Source organism: Macadamia integrifolia, chromosome 10 (genome assembly GCF_013358625.1).
Source record: "Macadamia integrifolia cultivar HAES 741 chromosome 10, SCU_Mint_v3, whole genome shotgun sequence".
Lineage (NCBI taxonomy): Eukaryota > Viridiplantae > Streptophyta > Magnoliopsida > Proteales > Proteaceae > Macadamia > Macadamia integrifolia.
In genome coordinates, this window is record NC_056566.1 from 26500596 (window position 1) to 26517932 (window position 17337).

Sequence of the window (17337 nt, forward strand, 5' to 3'; positions counted from 1 at the left end):
ATTAAATTATAAGAGTAGTGTTATATGTCTGATAGTGCGCTCTTGTGCCCAGACATAGAAAGTGTGTGAAATGATCACCACACCCCCTAATCAATGACCGTTCATGCGCTCTCATTGGTTGGGGAGTTGGCACAGGGGCCATACTCCAAAAAAAAAAATTTTCTCCTAAATTATAATATCATATAGTTTTTCTTATATCTAGTTGCTTCAAAATTACTGGGTTATTTCTTTCTCTTCTCTCCACACACGAAAAAAATACTAGTTCTTCAATATGGACTTTTCTTGGAATAGAGCTCAAATCGGTCAAGTTTGGTCCTAATTTCTATCATTGCAAGAAAAACTTCTAGGGTTTAGATTGGTATCGACTGAAATCAAAATTGAAAATCAAAATCAAAGTCATAGGAATCCAATGATTGAACACTTGAACATGCACCCCTATGCTATAGCCCAACGGTATGGCATTGCTCGGTTGAAAGTAGGGGTGTCAATTCGTGGCCCGACCCGATTAAACCGACTGGGACCGATCGTTTATAGACCGGCCCGGCCCTGACCGTTTATTAAACGTGTCGGGCTTGAGCCCGGCTCGTTTATAAATGGTCGGTCTCGGTTTTGCTAATTGGACCATCGGGCGCCCGACCGAGACCGACCGAACAACGCCCGATCGAGACCGGCCTATTGTGCACCGACTTGACCCGACCCTTTAATGATTGTAAAATACCTATTTTACCCCCCAAATTAAAAAATAAAAAGTAAAAAGTAAAGACATGTTCACATTTTAAATAATGGTTATATTTGGTATCATTTATTGATTTATTTTCATTTTTTTGGGCTTGCATGAGTGGGCCGAAATATAAGAGCACATTTTAAAGAGAGTCCGTTTAAAAACCGATTAAAGCCCGTTTAACATTAAACATGTCCGTAGCTCGGTTAAGGCCCACTAAAACCCGATTAAGGTAGCCCGATTATAACCCGAGGCCGACCGACCGAGTATAAAGTGTACCATGCCCTCAATAACTAAGCCCGATTAGTTAAATGGGCGGACACGGTGTAGCCTTTGAAAGTCTTCAAGACCGATTAAGCCCGATCGAAACCGGACCGGCCCAACCGGTTGACACCCCTAGTTGAAAGCATGTCCAAGAGTTGATCAGTTGAAGTGTATCTTATCTTTAAATTGCTAATCCCTTGTGAGTTTTTCTCTTTGCCTACTTGTGGGACCTTGTGATTCCATTCGTGGGACCCTTGCACCAAAAAAAAAAAAAAACCTTAGAACATTGCAGCCTCACTCCCCTTCCACCCAAACGATGGGATAAGAAAGGAGGCAAATGTCAGATTTCCGCATAAGCTAAACCGCTTGGGTTAAAAGGTTTAAATTTTGGGGCAAAGGAGCACTGTCCACCTAGGGGTATATTGGTCTTTTTAAAAAATACAGCCATTTTTTAACTTTTTGTTTTGAAGAAATATATCTTCCCGATAATATTAATATGAAAGCGTACTCCCGCGTGCAGGCTCCGTCATCGTCACAAGGAATTGCACAGAGAGAGACGGAGAGAGAGAGTTGCAGAGAGAGAGGAAAGGTGGAAGAAGAGGAGGTTTCAAAAGCTCGTATTGTTCAGAGAAATTGGGGTTATGATTCCTTAATCTCTTGTGAATCTATTTGAAATTTGTGCATTTTGAAAGAACGATCGCGCTAGCAGATCGGCCCCGAATGATCACTTTGTTTTGGATATAATTTGGTAAGGCTTTTTTCACTTGTATTCTTTCCGCTTATTTTTTTCGGTTGGTTTGGTTCGTTAAAGTAAAAAATGTTACGATTCTGTATCCACGATCTGAGGTTAGAATTTCAATCGAAATCGTCTGCATTTCAATCTCTTGGATCGGATTTGCTTCGATTGCAGATTCAGTGGCCTTGAATCTCGATTGGTGAGGGAGCACGTTAATGTTTTGCTTTATCTTTGAATTTTCCTTTACCTGTGAGTATAATTCGTTGAGATCGGTAGATTTAGGGTTCGTATTACCACTTATTTAATCTATTCTCTCGGAGTTTATCGTGTTTGTTTCTTCTACTCTTTTGTGTGTGCTTATGAGAATTTCGATATGTCTTCCTTGCACAGTGGCTGTTTACGAAGTGTAAAAATTGGCTCCGCAACGCCGCTCACAGCGCCACATGGGTGGCCAGATGCAACAGAGCAATGCCGCTGCTGCGGCTGCTGCTCTGTATGATCATCCGGGAGGGACGTCCCTGCACAACGCAGGCCCTGCAAGTGATGCTGGCGATGCGGTCATGGCACGGTGGCTCCAATCTGCAGGATTGCAGCATCTGGCCTCTCCTTTGGCTTCAACTGGCGTTGACCATCGTCTTCTTCCAAACCTCCTCATGCAGGTACGACAATGCTGCTCCATTACCATATTTTTATGGGAATTAAAATAAAAGGAATATTTTTCATTGAACCAATTATGGTTTGAATAAGCATTCCCTATTATATGGACTAGGGGTTGCTTTCCCCCACTTATAGTATGTATTGATTGTAAAGGAATGGGAACTTACATATTTCATTATTATTTCACTTTATTTGCTTCTAGATTTACGTTCATCATTCACTATTACTTTGTGGGAAGCTTGTTCTGCCTTTTTGTTTCGCCTTAACCAGTGACCACAAGGTTGCCGCCAAATCTTTCAACTGCGGGAATTGGAAATTGGAATATTATTTTGTTTGAAATTTTAATGTGTATATTTAATTTTTTATTTGGACATCGTGGCTGATGTAACTCAGTCTGATAATAAATGGCCAAATTTTTTTTGTCATTGAAGGGTTATGGAGCACAATCTGCTGAAGAAAAGCAGAAGCTTTTTAAATTATTCCGAAACCTCAACTTGAATGGGGAGTCTGGTTCTGAACCATATACCCCAACTGCCCAAAGCTCGGGAGTGGCTGCTATAACAGAGGGTTTCTACTCCCCTGAACTCAGAGGTGAATTTGGAGCCGGTCTTTTGGATCTTCATGCTATGGATGATACCGAGCTTCTTTCTGAGGTACAGTGGCTACTATTACTTGTTGATATATGATTTGTGTAATATATGAGCATGGAAACTTAATTGCAATAGAATTTTCTCAGAATTATTTTAAGCTTAGGCCAATTAATTGAGTATTCCAAAGTATGTCTAAAGACTTGCAGTTTTTTCTGGGTTTTTTTAATTCAGGACCTTAGTTAAGGGCTGCTTGCATGAATTTGATTGAAGTTTAGAAATCTTTACCTGGGGTTGATCCTCTCTATGGATTCAAGGGTTTTTAATTTTTTTGGTGGTGTTAGTCAGCATGAATAGAAAAAAAAATATTGTATCCTTTCCTCCCAAGTCTTTATAAAAATGGGTACACTGGTTTGCTAAAGTTCCATGATTTCCACTACATAGTTGTTTCTAGACAATGAGTAGGGCTTAGTCCCATGAGAATGAATGAATGAATGTAGATGGAGTTCTCTTTCTGTTGATCAAGGGCACTTTTTTCTTCTAATGGTCCGTTCAGATGCCTAAATTAATGTCATGACACTGGAAAACTGAAACAAAAACTAAAACAAAGAACCTCCTGCTGCAAGTGTTTGAGACAATAATTTAGTATACTTATTGGGGGAGAAGCCTGTTTCTTAAATTGTGATTTGAGGTCTGATGGTTAGTTGTCCGGCTGTTAGCTGCCCCTGTATGTGTATAAGTGTATTTCACTTTCTCGATCCGTTGTGTGTGAGGGTTAAGATTCTGATCCTCTACCGGTTATGACTGGAAGTGGAAATTGACTTCTAACCAGGAGAGGAGATAGGGAGCAATGCATATGCTAGATATAGGTCAATTGTCATTATTGTTGGTGTGTATGTATTATAGTCAAATGTCAATAGGTAGGGGTGTCAGAAGAAGTGATAAGCAATGTTGCTGTTATCTAGATGATCAGAATAGGTGCAAATGATGGGTGTATAAAATTCTTCATGGCATAATTGGCCGGTAGTTTTGATGTTTGGGTGCCTGCAATGGAAGAAATGGAAAGATGTTTTTCTAGAGAGGAGGTGAGGAACAATTTTGAAATGATTGTTAGCTTTGTCACCTTTTTATTTTTGCATTTCTTTTTCTCAATCAAGCGAAGTGGGGCATTTCCTTAGATGTGCAATGGATACTTTCATGGCTATGTATGTGGACTTACATGTTAGAATTCCTTCATCCAGATTTCATGAAGGAGATTGGGTGTTGGTGGGTCAAGGATTGTTTTAAATATGTAATGGCATTTTTGAATATTTACTTTTGTTGATAACTTTGTGTTTTCTCCTTTTTCCAGCATGTTATGTCAGAACCCTTTGAGCCTTCACCTTTCATGCCTGTTTCAAAGGGTTTTGAGGATGACTTTGATGGAACTAGTAGCAGGCAACAAAGAGTGCAAACAGATGTCTCAACTAGACTACCAACAAATGAAAAAGAGGCTAGCATAAAAGAGAGCAACGTGGCTAAGATTAAAGTTGTGGTATGTTGGTTCATTGTATTGTATCTCATTACTATCTAATAACTTTATTATTTATAGCTCAATTATTTAGTTATTATGATCTTGAAATAAAACAGGGGCTTATGTTTCTTCTGTAACAAATGCATAAACATCGTGACATTGTCAGGTTATAGTTTCATGCTATACAGCCTTCTTGTTTGTTTATTGGCACATATTGTCAATATTTTCACGAATTTCACCTTTTTCTTTATCTGATCTTCAATGAATGATAGCTTTGTTTTCTTTCAAGATATTAGTTTTCTTACATTTCCATTTAATTTAGTTCTAAGCAGTATCTGGCATTCCATTATTAATATGCTACATCTACAATGCTCCACTGCTCTTGTTGAAAAGATAAACTTATAAGTTATAATATGACCCTTTTCCTCACCACATGGGAAGAATGCCACTTGGCTGGAATTTGCCACATGTCCAAGTTATCTGTCTGAAGTTTTCCAGATTGGTCATATTCATACACCAGCAAACCTTGTGTTTATGGATAAATTAATTTTCTTACCTAATACAAAAGGAAAGGAGAGACCATCTTTTGTTCTAGAAAGATACTCTCCAATTATGGTCAGGTGTCATTGTGTCAATGGATTAAGTTCTGTCTGTACCATTTTGGGTTTGACTTGCACTATAGTTGCATGATTGACAGACTATGTGAGGTTTTCTTTCTAATTAAATTGTTTTCATGTTCGTTTTTTGATATTTGTCCCAGGTGCGGAAAAGACCTTTAAACAAGAAGGAATTATCTAGGAAGGAAGATGATATTGTAACAGTGTCTGATAATGCGTACTTAGCCGTTCATGAGCCAAAGCTAAAGGTTTGAACATTGCTCAGTTGCTCTTACATGTATCACGTGATGTAATCCATTGTAGGGCTTCAACTTGCTCTATGTGGAAGAAACTAAATTTTTTTGTACTGTTGTGGAAGGTGGACTTGACTGCATACGTGGAGAAGCATGAATTTTGTTTTGATGCTGTTCTAAATGAACATGTTACCAATGACGAGGTAACAATCCTGTTAGCTTAGATGTATGGGTCTTTGAAGTACCGATAGTTGATCCTTGTTTCCCAAGGTACAACATATGAAGATTTTGACCATTGAGGCAGCCAAGGGCATTGGTAATTTAGATGAAGGTACCTTTAGGAAAACTTGCCAGTGTTCTTGGTTTTATAGTTTTCTTGTCTTTGATGTTATCTATGTAATCAGTTCTTTTGGGAGCAGGCATTTAATGTTTGTGTTGGTCATTTTTTAAATCACAATCATTTTCCACTTGGTGTAAACTGTATCCTCTTGATATTGCTTTTACTTAAGAACAACAGTTCTGATGAATTACCTATGCACTTTTCTGGACAGGTGTATCGTGCGACTGTAGAGCCAATTATTCCTACCATATTTCAGAGGACAAAAGCAACATGCTTTGCATATGGGCAGACAGGTGTGTTGAGATTCAGGCATTCTTCTCAATATTGCACCTTGGAGTCTTCATGAGTAATAAGAAGGGCTAGATTGTTGTTGCAAAAGTGCATTGGCCTGCAAAAACATCTCAGAATGAATTTTTTTTCCCGACCATTATTATATTGATGAAGGCAAAAAAAGTATTGGATTTTAATATATGCAAGCTCCCTTTTTTGCTTTCTTCCCATTTAGCAAGTCGTTTTATCATATCAATGTTCATATTCTTCTCAGTTTTAAATTGTCTTGGTCATTGTTATTTTGATTGTGCTCTTACAAATGAACATATAAATAGTTCAATTCATTATTTTTGTTGGTTTCCTTTCTTTTTTGGGCAATGATGATAATCGAAGTACCTCTGCTTGATTTTCAGGTAGTGGCAAGACGTTCACCATGCAACCTCTGCCTCTGAGAGCTGCAGAAGACATTGTTAGATTGTTGCGTCAGCCAACATACCGTAATCAGAGATTTAAGTTGTGGCTTAGCTATTTTGAGATATATGGTGGGAAACTCTTTGATCTGCTCAGTGATAGAAGGTCAAATTTTCTCTCCACTGTTGCTTTGGTTGATTCCTTGTATGGCATGGAGTTTTGAATTCTCATATCTGATAACAGCTCCTCTATTCATTTGAGTGATTATAGGAATCATAGAATAAATTGCCAATATCCCTTGAAGTGGATATCCATGAATATTTGATAGCTTTGAATGTTCTTAAACAGGAAACTCTGCATGAGAGAAGATGGCCGGCAACAAGTTTGCATTGTTGGACTACAGGAATTTGAGGTCTCGGATGTACAGATTGTTAAGGAATACATAGAGAGAGGAAATGGAGCAAGAAGTACAGGATCTACTGGTGCGAATGAGGAATCTTCCAGATCACATGCTATTTTACAACTTGCCATCAAGAAGCACAGTGAGGTAAATGGATCTAAAAGGCAGAACGATGCCAATGAGTCCAAGGGAGTGAAGGTTATTGGGAAGATATCTTTTATTGATCTTGCTGGTAGCGAACGAGGTGCTGACACTACTGATAATGACAGACAAACAAGGTAATGTTTCTGTGTGTTGGTTCTCTTTTTATATATTTGGAAATACATATAAATCTGTCCCTGTTATAAACAGTAAGGTTCCTGCTTTTAGTTTCTTGCATGGAAGATTATATTAGTAACATGTTCAGATGATTACCACCATTTTCTCCAGTCACCATGTTTCACACTTTTTCTTGCATCAGTTTCTTGTACCTGTTCTATAGAAATTTTAGCAATTAGATTGTCTTCAACTTGAGGACATGTATCCTTATGCATTACTATTATAAACTGTAAACTTGGAAATAGCTGTTATATAGATCACTGGGACAATTCACCTATGGCGTGCTGGCACATATTGTTCACAAGCTTGTGCAAGTTGCAAAATTGGATGATACTGTCAAGGTGTAGTAATAATGACTATTACTTTGGGGAAAGAATCATGAACATGTTATAAATGAGTATTTGTTGATCAGTTGTTGCATGTAATCTCCTTGTGAGGTTCTTTGGACAGTAGATCCAGCTTGCATTGTACACTAATGAATGTTGTATGGATGTGTCTGTTATTTTTGTTCTACAATTTTAATTTCACTTGTTTTCTTTGCCCTTTTCAGGATTGAAGGAGCAGAAATTAACAAAAGCCTTTTGGCCCTCAAGGAGTGCATCCGTGCTCTTGACAATGATCAGATTCATATCCCATTTCGTGGGAGTAAACTCACTGAGGTGCTCCGTGATTCCTTTGTTGGCAACTCTAGGACTGTTATGATATCCTGCATTTCTCCAAATGCAGGTTCCTGTGAACATACACTCAATACATTGAGATATGCAGATAGGTATTACTGCTTTGAATGTTAACTAATCAAACACCATGCAGTTGGAGTTATTTTTCGATTTCTTGTTTTTAATGATGGTAACTGTTGTGTAAACAGAGTTAAAAGTCTCTCCAAGAGTGGGAATGCTAAGAAGGATCAGGGTGCAGGTTCGTTGGTGGCAGCTAGTAAGGAATCTTCTTCAGCATCATCTTTGGCTGTTGCTGTTGAGCTGGAGGATGTTTATAGCCAAACTCAAGAAATGAAAATGGTGGATATGGGTAAAAAGGTTTCAGAGAGAGAGAATCTCTCTTACAATTCTGGTGCTGATTTTGGGAGAGAATCTAGTTTACCATCGAATTATCCCTCAAGTGGAAGGGAGGAATCTGGGGTGGTGTCTGGTTCATTGGACAGAGATAGGTTCAACAGCAAATCTACTTTTGCTGGTTCTACTAGCCAGAAACCTTATTCATCTACCCCAAACTCAAATGGTATGCTGGAGGAGAAAGTGCAAAAGGTATCTCCACCTCGTAGAAAAGTTTTTAGGGAAGAAAAATCAGATAAACAAAGCAACTGGCCTAAAAAGGATAGTGGGGAATCTGACTTGTCCTCAAGTTACAAGCCGCAACCTACATATGATTCTAATCCAAACAATATTTCTTCAAGACGGTATGAACGGGAACCACCCTGCCAAGATGGAGATATCAATGCAATACTTGAGGTAGTATACTGATTTCATGTCGGCCACAAGTCCATACTTCTCCCTCTCTCTCCATCAATCTGACATGGGAAGTTAGTGTTTCAATGACTTTAGAACTCCCTTGTTTTTGCTGATACAGGAAGAAGAGGCTTTAATTGCTGCGCATCGAAAAGAAATTGAAGATACTATGGAGATCGTCCGTGAAGTAAGTACAGAATTGTATCTTGATATATATATTTTTTGGCTGTGAAATTGTTCTACGATTCCTTACCTCTGGTGTTTCGATTGCTGATATTTTTACTTTTTTTGGGTAAAAAATATGATATAGCTGATTACTGTCATGAATAGTTGTTGACTTGCATTCTTTTAGTTCCTGTTCAATGGTACTGAAGCTTAAGGATTCTTTTTCCTACTTGGAATTACTTGGCATTATCATTTGTGTATATCTAATTTTTTTGAGTTTGTTGCTTATCAGGAGATGAAACTATTGGCAGAAGTGGATCAACCAGGAAGCCTGATAGACAACTATGTGACCCAGTTGAGCTTTGTGCTGTCACGTAAGGCAGCAGGTTTGGTTAGCCTTCAAGCTCGCCTTGCAAGGTTCCAACATCGTCTAAAAGAGCAGGAAATACTTAGTCGGAAGAAAGTCCCTCGTTAAGATGTTTGGTGAGGTCCCTTCACCTGCCAGCCACTCAAAGCTGCCTTTAAATTTTACCTCTCAACAATGGTGGCACCATTCACGCTTGTAACCCCGAATTTCTTTGTATTTTGTTGCCTTGTACAAATATTTTGACAACGTCTTCATTGGTTCGCTTCTTGGAGATTATTTTTACTTGGAACCAAGCCTTCGCACCAGCAGTTTCTGTTCCCTTGACACAGTTTTCCAAGCAAGGAGCCATCTTAGAAAGGAGTTGTGGACGGAGAGCCAAGATATAGCTTTGGCTGGTTGCTTGATATGCTCAGGTTTGTGGCCTCGGAGATGATTGTGTAGTCAAATGTGTTATTTCCGATGAAGTTTGCTATGTTCGTCTCTTCATGAGTTTAGATGGCTTTTAGGACAATGGACTGTTTTGACTATTGATTTACGACTGAAAATGATAAATGAAACACACATTATACTTTGATTCAATTCAATAAACATATAAAAGAGTTGTGTAAAATTTGCAGTTTTGCGATTGCATATATACATAAATATGGAGACAAGTGTAAAAACGTTGCAGTTGAGACCTTGATTGATTTGTTTACTTTAATTCATTGCTTTCTGTATGTTTTTAGGCTTCTATTGTTTTCTATTGCATTTCATACAGGTATTTCAGTTATTTTGGTGTACTTGTTTTTGTATAATGTTAGGCTCCTATTGTTTTCTATTGCATTTCGTAAGGTATTTCAGTTGTTTTGGTGTATTGGATTTTTGTAATCCCAACTTTAACCCTTGTGTTTCCAGTCAGTTTTGGATATTGATTTGGATCCATGTCCCCCCCCCCAAAAAAAAAGAAAAAAGAAAAAAAGAAAAGATGGTTTGGATACATGTTCAGCCTTTTTTTTTCCAGTACTTTGTGCCACATGGTTCAGGGGCTCATCAAATTGGATATGTTCAATCTATAGAATATTGTTCGACCGCGAGAATGACCTAAATCAAGCTTTAAGTAAATTTTATGTAATAATGTGATATAGAGAAGGGTATTTTGTTAAAGCGAAATGGTCTATTAAAAGAGTTAAAATGTAAATCGTAATTTTATATAATAGTATAGTAAATAATAAACCACATATTTTTTGGGTTTGGGTTTGGGTTTGGGTTTGGGGTGGGGGTGGGGGTGGGGGTGGGGGTCGGGGAGCGCCGAGGGGAAGGAGTAATTGGAATTTTAAAACCGTGATGGGTATAAGTGTATAACACATTTTGTATCCTCCTTTTTCTAACCATTGTCTCCTTATTTTGAGCTTTTATTTTTATTTTTTTTTATGAGTGAAAATTTTGATGTAGTGTATCTTAGAGGTTGGTTCAATTTGAGCCAAAGCAACAACAATATAGGGTTTGTGGCTTAGCTTAAATCAAATTGCACAGAAAAATCAACTGAGATAAAAGCATAGTATCCAACCAGAGGGTGGAATTAAAAGAGAATGAGATCCTCTCAAAGAGTGCCAGGCTGCCAGTCCTTCCAACGCTCATCATATGGTTGGGAGGTACTTGGGATGCATACTGTAGTGCTGTTACTGTCCAGTTGCAAGTTTCCAAATCAAGGAGATTTGATTATAAAATAAAATTTAATACCCAAAATTTAAAATATTTTAGAATTAATTGCACAATCATGTGAAATATTACTTCTCTGAAAGAGATGGAGCACTCATATGACCTTGAATCTGGAAAAGAAAACAATAGTCCATATTCAATCAACATGACATGCTTCCCTAATAAAGATGACTGCTGGTTCTTATGAGGAGCATTCGCTGGTGTCAAAACAAAGTCAAAAGCAGTCTGATTCATGGCATTCCGAAAGGACCTCATCGTGGGATGAAGAGGCGAGCTTGACTCATTCGAAAAACCTCAGTGGGGAATTTTCTGATAATGGACTATTCAACAGGGATGTGCGCGAGGATCCAAGTCCTCATTTGTTTCATCCAAAGAATCATCCAGAAAATTATCAGTCACCGTCGATACCAATACTGAATTATCACCGATACCGTATCAGTATGTTGCCGATACAATTCCGATAACTGAAACTGTGGTTGTTAGACATGTTAAAAGTGTTTGCTAGTTAGCAGCGTCGACTGTGCATGTAAGCTTGCTTTAGGTATTTAGAGGATCCATGAGAAAAACACCAGCAGGAATGAGATAGAACACTCCATGCGTAATGACTGGGACCCAATTGTTTTCTGGAAAATGACATCAACAACGTCTAATGAGAAAGTGGTTTTTTTTTTAATCGAATTTCATTTTAATAATTCACTTTTAGTTGAAGGAATAATTCTCTTCAATCATATGGAGAGTAAGATTTTTCCCATGGAAAAAAATCTTACCTACACTCGGAATGGCCAGGATAAAGAGTTTCTCTAGTTCAACACCAATGTTTGCCACATGGTGGATTGGACAGCTGAAATCTGTGGACAGGCAAACCCCAAAGGCACCTGCTCACAAGTCGGGTTTAAACCAATACATAGCTTGCAAAGTGGAAAATATATATGAAACTTTTCTAAAAAGAAATGGCCTGCTGAAAATTCTAGGGTATATGCCAATACGTAAGGTGTATGAGTTTGGGTCAAACATTAGACATGTGACCCACTTCTCTAACTACCACTTCTTAGATATCCATATGATCAAAATTACCACGCCACACTTCCACATGGCAGGTATTGGTGGATCACTAGAGAAACTCTCTACTCTTACTAGAGTAAAACATTTTCCAATCATTTATAAGGTTGGAAGATACATGACACCTTCACGGGTCATGCATTACAAAGATGAGTGCCTAAGATACAGAACTACTGCGTAGGCATCCACCAAAAAGATTTGCCAAACTGAACACATGCTTGAATCCACCATACCCTCCCCCTGAAAACCAGAGAGGGAGAGAGCTACTCAGGGATGCATGGAAAGAACCTCTTCCTAGTTCCCATTGCAGCTGAGGAAGTTCACTGAAGGCCTCATGATAGCACATGAACCTGGTTAATGACACCTTGTGACAATTAAAATCATGGATATGCTTCAAGCCTTTAGCAGGCAGCTTTGTTCTCTTGACAATATTGCAGTGAATTGTACTAGTTATATGTTGTTTAATGGGGTACACAATCATAGTGTACAGGAAAATAAGCTATCTAGAGATAATGTAAGATTTTGCTATCAGTTTCATCACACAGTGTTATGGAGATCAATGGAGGTAACCACTTATGCTACTCATACTATCATAGTATTAAATAGGTATAAAGCCCATAGATTACATAGTGGTATGTGCAGTTCAGGAAAGCTTCTACCTTAATAATGTTAAATGACCAGTAGAAGATTGCGTTGAAAGTACAATTGAAATAAAACTACGTAATCGAAGTACCTAAACTCAACAGTATAGTTTGTATGCTCAACTTGGGACCATGGCAAATCCTTGATAAACCTCTTTCATCCATACGATGCTTGAATTTGGAAACATAATTTATCCAATAATCCATAACATACAAAAGCTCACAAGAGACATGAAACAAACTTAAAGTTTCTGAAACCAAGATCAGTGGGACAAAATCAAGGGGTTCTTATCCTGGTTGACGCAATACCTTCTGCACAGTTTCTCCAAAGTTGCAACTGAATGCTGCATTGAATTTAATTTGGTGTCCATGAACATACTCTGCCAAAGTGTAAAAAATAGTCACATATGATTTATCAACAAGAGAGAGCAAAAACCCAACAATTTCACTAAACTCACGAGACAGACAGACCAAAACAAAAAACTTACCTGGTAGTCATCTCCATATTTCTCAATCAGTTTACGGACATGACAACGTTGTATGGAAGTCAAAGGTTGCAAAGGCGCAGTTTTCCCATCCCTTCGTTTTTTCCCTAGTGCAGATTTCAAATCTACACAAGCCCGCAGAATCAGGGAGTGTTAGTTGGAAATTATCAAGCCAAATTCTAGCTTCAGTTTGGAAGGCAAATTATCAAGCAGAATCTACACTAGAAAGGAAAAGCCGAAAAGGTTTTAGGTCAAGTTTGAATTCTCCACTAATTTTCTTACTCTTAGAAATTGAAATTGAAGATCCTAAATGCTGCAGAGGGAGAGAAAGCAGAAAACCCAGAAGTACAGGAACCATTCAAAATAAATCATTTGAAATACAGAAAAGAATCAGATGCACAACACTGAGATCTTCTCATCCGCATACAGGCAACACTATTTTAAATTGTACATCATCTCCACCCATTTACCAGTTAATGCATTAGACTTCCCATGTTAGCTAGAAAAGTGCAGATTTTAGCATATAAAGTGCCAATTAAACATGAATTCAATAGGGGTGACTGCCTTTACATTTTAAAAAGAAAGTTTGTTCTAACAGGGATTTGAAGATTCAAAAGCGCAAGGAAGAAAAGAATTTAAGACATCCACAGATTTTAGAATATAAAGTGCCAATTAAACATGGATTCAACAGGGGTGACTGCCTTAACATTTTAAAAAGAAAGTTTCTTCTAACCGGGATTTGAAGACTCAAAAGCGTAAGGAAGAATAAAAATTTCGACATCGTTCAATGGATTCATGCTCATTAAATTTAGGACCGAGTTTCAATGAGCATGAATCCATTCACAAGTCACAACAGGGCATGAGATGCGCACGCAGGGGGGTTATCAGGAGAGTAGTTTGGGAAGGTACTAAAACCCTATAGGGGCTTATGAACCTAGGATGGTGAATGAACCGTCCTCCACGGGTTTAGGGAAAAAAACTAGAGAAAGCTCCACTAAGGTTGGTCCATCTCGGTATTCATAGTATGGCACGTTGTTTGATCAGTTTATTTCAAACATATGAGCCACGATCAGGATTTATCTAAAGTCATTCTCAATGTTTTTTACTTTCCTCTCCCAGGTAACCTAAAAAAGTTTCAAAAAACACTAAAACCCCATCACAAGGCAACCGCAACAATGGCGATATTACGTTACGTTCTTAATCTCAAGCCTCCATGAAGTTATGAACAACAGTTCCTAACCACTCAGACGCTTCTACTCACGACTACAGGAGCTAGTTCAATCTTAAAGTTGGTTTTTGGGTTAAAAAGGTCGTTTATCCAAGTCCTTAGGGACCAAACACATTCAATCCATTGGACGTTAAAGACTTAGAACTTAGAACAGAAATCGAAACAAAAGCACGAATAGAAGGGAAGATGAACTGACCATCTTCTTCGAGATCGCTACCAGAATCGATGGGGTCGAACTCAGGGGCAGGAGCTGCCGGAGTGGTCTCATCGGGAGTAGGGACTTGCAGACAATCGCTTTCAACGATGTGCGAAGTCCGAGATCGAACGCCGAGCAGATTAGGGTTAGAGACGACGCCGAAAGTCTTGTAGTTGCGGATAACACTAGCCTTATCGTCCCATTGGCAGGAATCATCGCCGAGGAGAGCCCGAAGCTTTGGTGGCATATTGAAAGCTGGCTTGAAGACATTAGGGTTCTTCTTCGGCAATCCCACTCGCACCTTCGCCTTCGACTTCTTGTACTTCCGGCGAGACCGACCCATCTCTCTCTCTCTCTCTCTCTCTCTCTCTCACACACAGTCTTAGCCCTCAGCCCTAGCCCTTAGCCCTTAGCCCTCACTACTCATGTGTGTATATATAGATATATGTAAAGGAATATAGGATACATAGATATAGACGTATAGCAACAAATGAAACCGATATCGGTCTCGTTGGAGACCGATACTCGATATCAGTCTGGTTTTAAGAATCGGCGAATCAGATTGAAATTCGCCCAATTCAGATCGGAATCAGAAATCACCTATCTCGATTTCTGAACGAGTAAAATAAGGGCCATTCCGGGATTAAAAACACCGATCGGTGGAATATTCCTCAAATATGCTCAATCTATGGATTTTCAGTTCGATTTCATTACTGATTATTCCTTTAAAACCCTGCGTATCGGTCCAACATCAAACAAAATTTAAGAAATATCATTTTTTGGCCGATACAATTGTTTTATATATATATATATATATATATCAATTTTCAAAACATATCGATATTTATATATTGGAAAATTGACTGTGCCACCCTTGAAGAATGCCACAATTATAAGACCATCCCCTCTATTTCATCAAATTATCCTTAAATCTCCTATCGTCAGTCACTGTTAAGGAATATTCATCATATATTGATGTCAGTAATTATATTTTATTTTAAATATCAAAATATCTTTATTAAATATAAAATATCTAAAATACCCTTATAATAAGTTGCCATTTCTTTCACCAAAATCGACATATTTGCTCTCCATTCCAAGTCCTAGTTTACCGTTTTCTCAAATCGTGCGATTCGGACCACCAGCGATTGTTCAGAGCCGTGACGGTGGCATCGGCGATGTACGGTGACCTCGCGGCGACCAGGGGATTCCCACTTCTTCAAGCGGATACTTCAAAGTGACTCAGGGAGACGTGTTTCTAGCCGAAAATCTCATATTCTTAGGCCAATTCGCCTTGGTTTCTCTTTTTTGAAGATCTTGAAGGCTTAGGTTGGGAATTTTCTCGAGCAATCTCACATCCACGGTTCATTTTTCTCGCTGTTGCAGGAAGAAATTCATTCTCCTGGAAGCTCTGCAACTCTTCACCGAAATTCAATTCTCTTCATCTCTATGCATTTAAGAAGTGGGGATAATCCTTGGTGTTCTTTGGCTCTCTTTGGTTCGATTTTACACGCTCACAATCATTTATGCCTCTTTACGTTGGTTTTTGCTGTTTTCCGGCGACAAACGTGAATCTCCTCAGTTTCCCATGATTTCTATGAACTCATTTAGTTCCACCACACATTTTCTAATATTCAAATCTATTAATTCTTCGACTGAGTTTGTCTTCTACCATGAACTCTACTTTGCATGTAATCATTTTTTTTTTTGAGCATAGGGGGCTAACACACCAGACAACGCCCTTTCTATTCAGTCCAGGAGTGAGACTAGCACAACCCTCTTTCNGGGAGAGAAAGCAGAAAACCCAGAAGTACAGGAACCATTCAAAATAAATCATTTGAAATACAGAAAAGAATCAGATGCACAACACTAAGATCTTCTCATCCGCATACAGGCAACACTATTTTAAATTGTACATCATCTCCACCCATTTACCAGTTAATGCATTAGACTTCTCATATTAGCTAGAAAAGTGCAGATTTTAGCATATAAAGTGCCAATTAAACATGAATTCAACAGGGGTGACTGCCTTTACATTTTAAAAAGAAAGTTTGTTCTAACAGGGATTTGAAGATTCAAAAGCGCAAGGAAGAAAAGAATTTAAGACATCCACAGATTTTAGAATATAAAGTGCCAATTAAACATGGATTCAACAGGGGTGACTGCCTTAACATTTTAAAAAGAAAGATTCTTCTAACCGGGATTTGAAGACTCAAAAGCGTAAGGAAGACTAAAAATTTCGACATCGTTCAATGAAATCATGCTCATTAAATTTAGGACCGAGTTTCAATGAGCATGAATCCATTCACAACAGGGCATGAGATGCGCACCAGGGGGGTTATCAGGAGAGTAGTTTGGGAAGGTACTAAAACCCTATAGGGGCTTATGAACCTAGGATGGTGAATGAACCGTCCTCCACGGGTTTAGGGAAAAAAAATAGAGAAAGCTCCACTAAGGTTGGTCCATCTCGGTATTCATAGTATGGCACGTTGTTTGATCAGTTTATTTCAAACATATGAGCCACGATCAGGATTTATCTAAAGTCATTCTCAATGTTTTTCACTTTCCTCTCTCAGGTAACCTAAAAAAGTTTCAAAAAACACTAAAACCCCATCACAAGGCAACCGCAACAATGGCCATATTACGTTACGTTCTTAATCTCATGCCTCCATGAAGTTATGAACAACAGTTCCTAACCACTCAGACGCTTCTACTCACGACTACAGGAACTAGTTCAATCTTAAAGTTGGTTTTTGGCAGGGTTTTTGGGTTAAAAAGGTCGTTTAACCAAGTCCTTAGGGACCAAACACATTCAATCCATTGGATGTTAAAGACTTAGAACTTAGAACAGAAATCGAAACAAAAGCACGAATAGAAGGGAGGATGAACTGACCATCTTCTTCGAGATCGCTACCAGAATCGATGGGGTCGAACTCAGGGGCAGGAGCTGCCGGAGTGGTCTCATCGG

General features: G+C 38.6%; 2 protein-coding genes across 4 annotated transcripts in view; one reads left to right on the forward strand and one right to left on the reverse strand.

Annotated features, from left to right (window-relative positions):
- The first annotated feature begins 1495 nt into the window (after positions 1-1495).
- On the forward strand, positions 1496-9672 carry LOC122091818 (kinesin-like protein KIN-13A). 2 transcript variants are annotated; one of them, XM_042661971.1, is made up of 14 exons: positions 1496-1733; positions 1896-1970; positions 2112-2380; positions 2810-3031; positions 4317-4499; positions 5239-5343; positions 5454-5531; positions 5880-5961; positions 6352-6514; positions 6698-7027; positions 7618-7836; positions 7933-8533; positions 8652-8717; positions 8988-9672. In XM_042661971.1, exons 3-14 carry the CDS (start codon positions 2165-2167, stop codon positions 9168-9170), a joined length of 2448 nt encoding a protein of 815 aa, XP_042517905.1. In that variant the 5' UTR covers positions 1496-1733; positions 1896-1970; positions 2112-2164; the 3' UTR covers positions 9171-9672. The 2 variants fall into 2 exon arrangements, with proteins under 2 accessions (XP_042517905.1, XP_042517907.1); XM_042661973.1 differs by lacking the exon at positions 1896-1970.
- A 2931-nt stretch (positions 9673-12603) lies between these two features.
- LOC122090781 overlaps positions 12604-17337 on the reverse strand; it is a 5046-nt gene continuing 312 nt past the window's right edge. Inside the window, exons 2-4 of one of the 2 annotated variants that reach the window (XM_042660500.1) lie at positions 14370-14731; positions 12949-13070; positions 12604-12840 (exon numbers count right to left, since the gene is read on the reverse strand). In XM_042660500.1, the coding sequence (XP_042516434.1) occupies positions 12724-12840; positions 12949-13070; positions 14370-14712 (582 nt within the window). In that variant the 5' untranslated portion in view covers positions 14713-14731 and the 3' untranslated portion in view covers positions 12604-12723. The remainder of the gene's footprint in view (positions 12841-12948; positions 13071-14369; positions 14732-17337) is intronic. The other variant, XM_042660501.1, reaches the window with a different exon arrangement.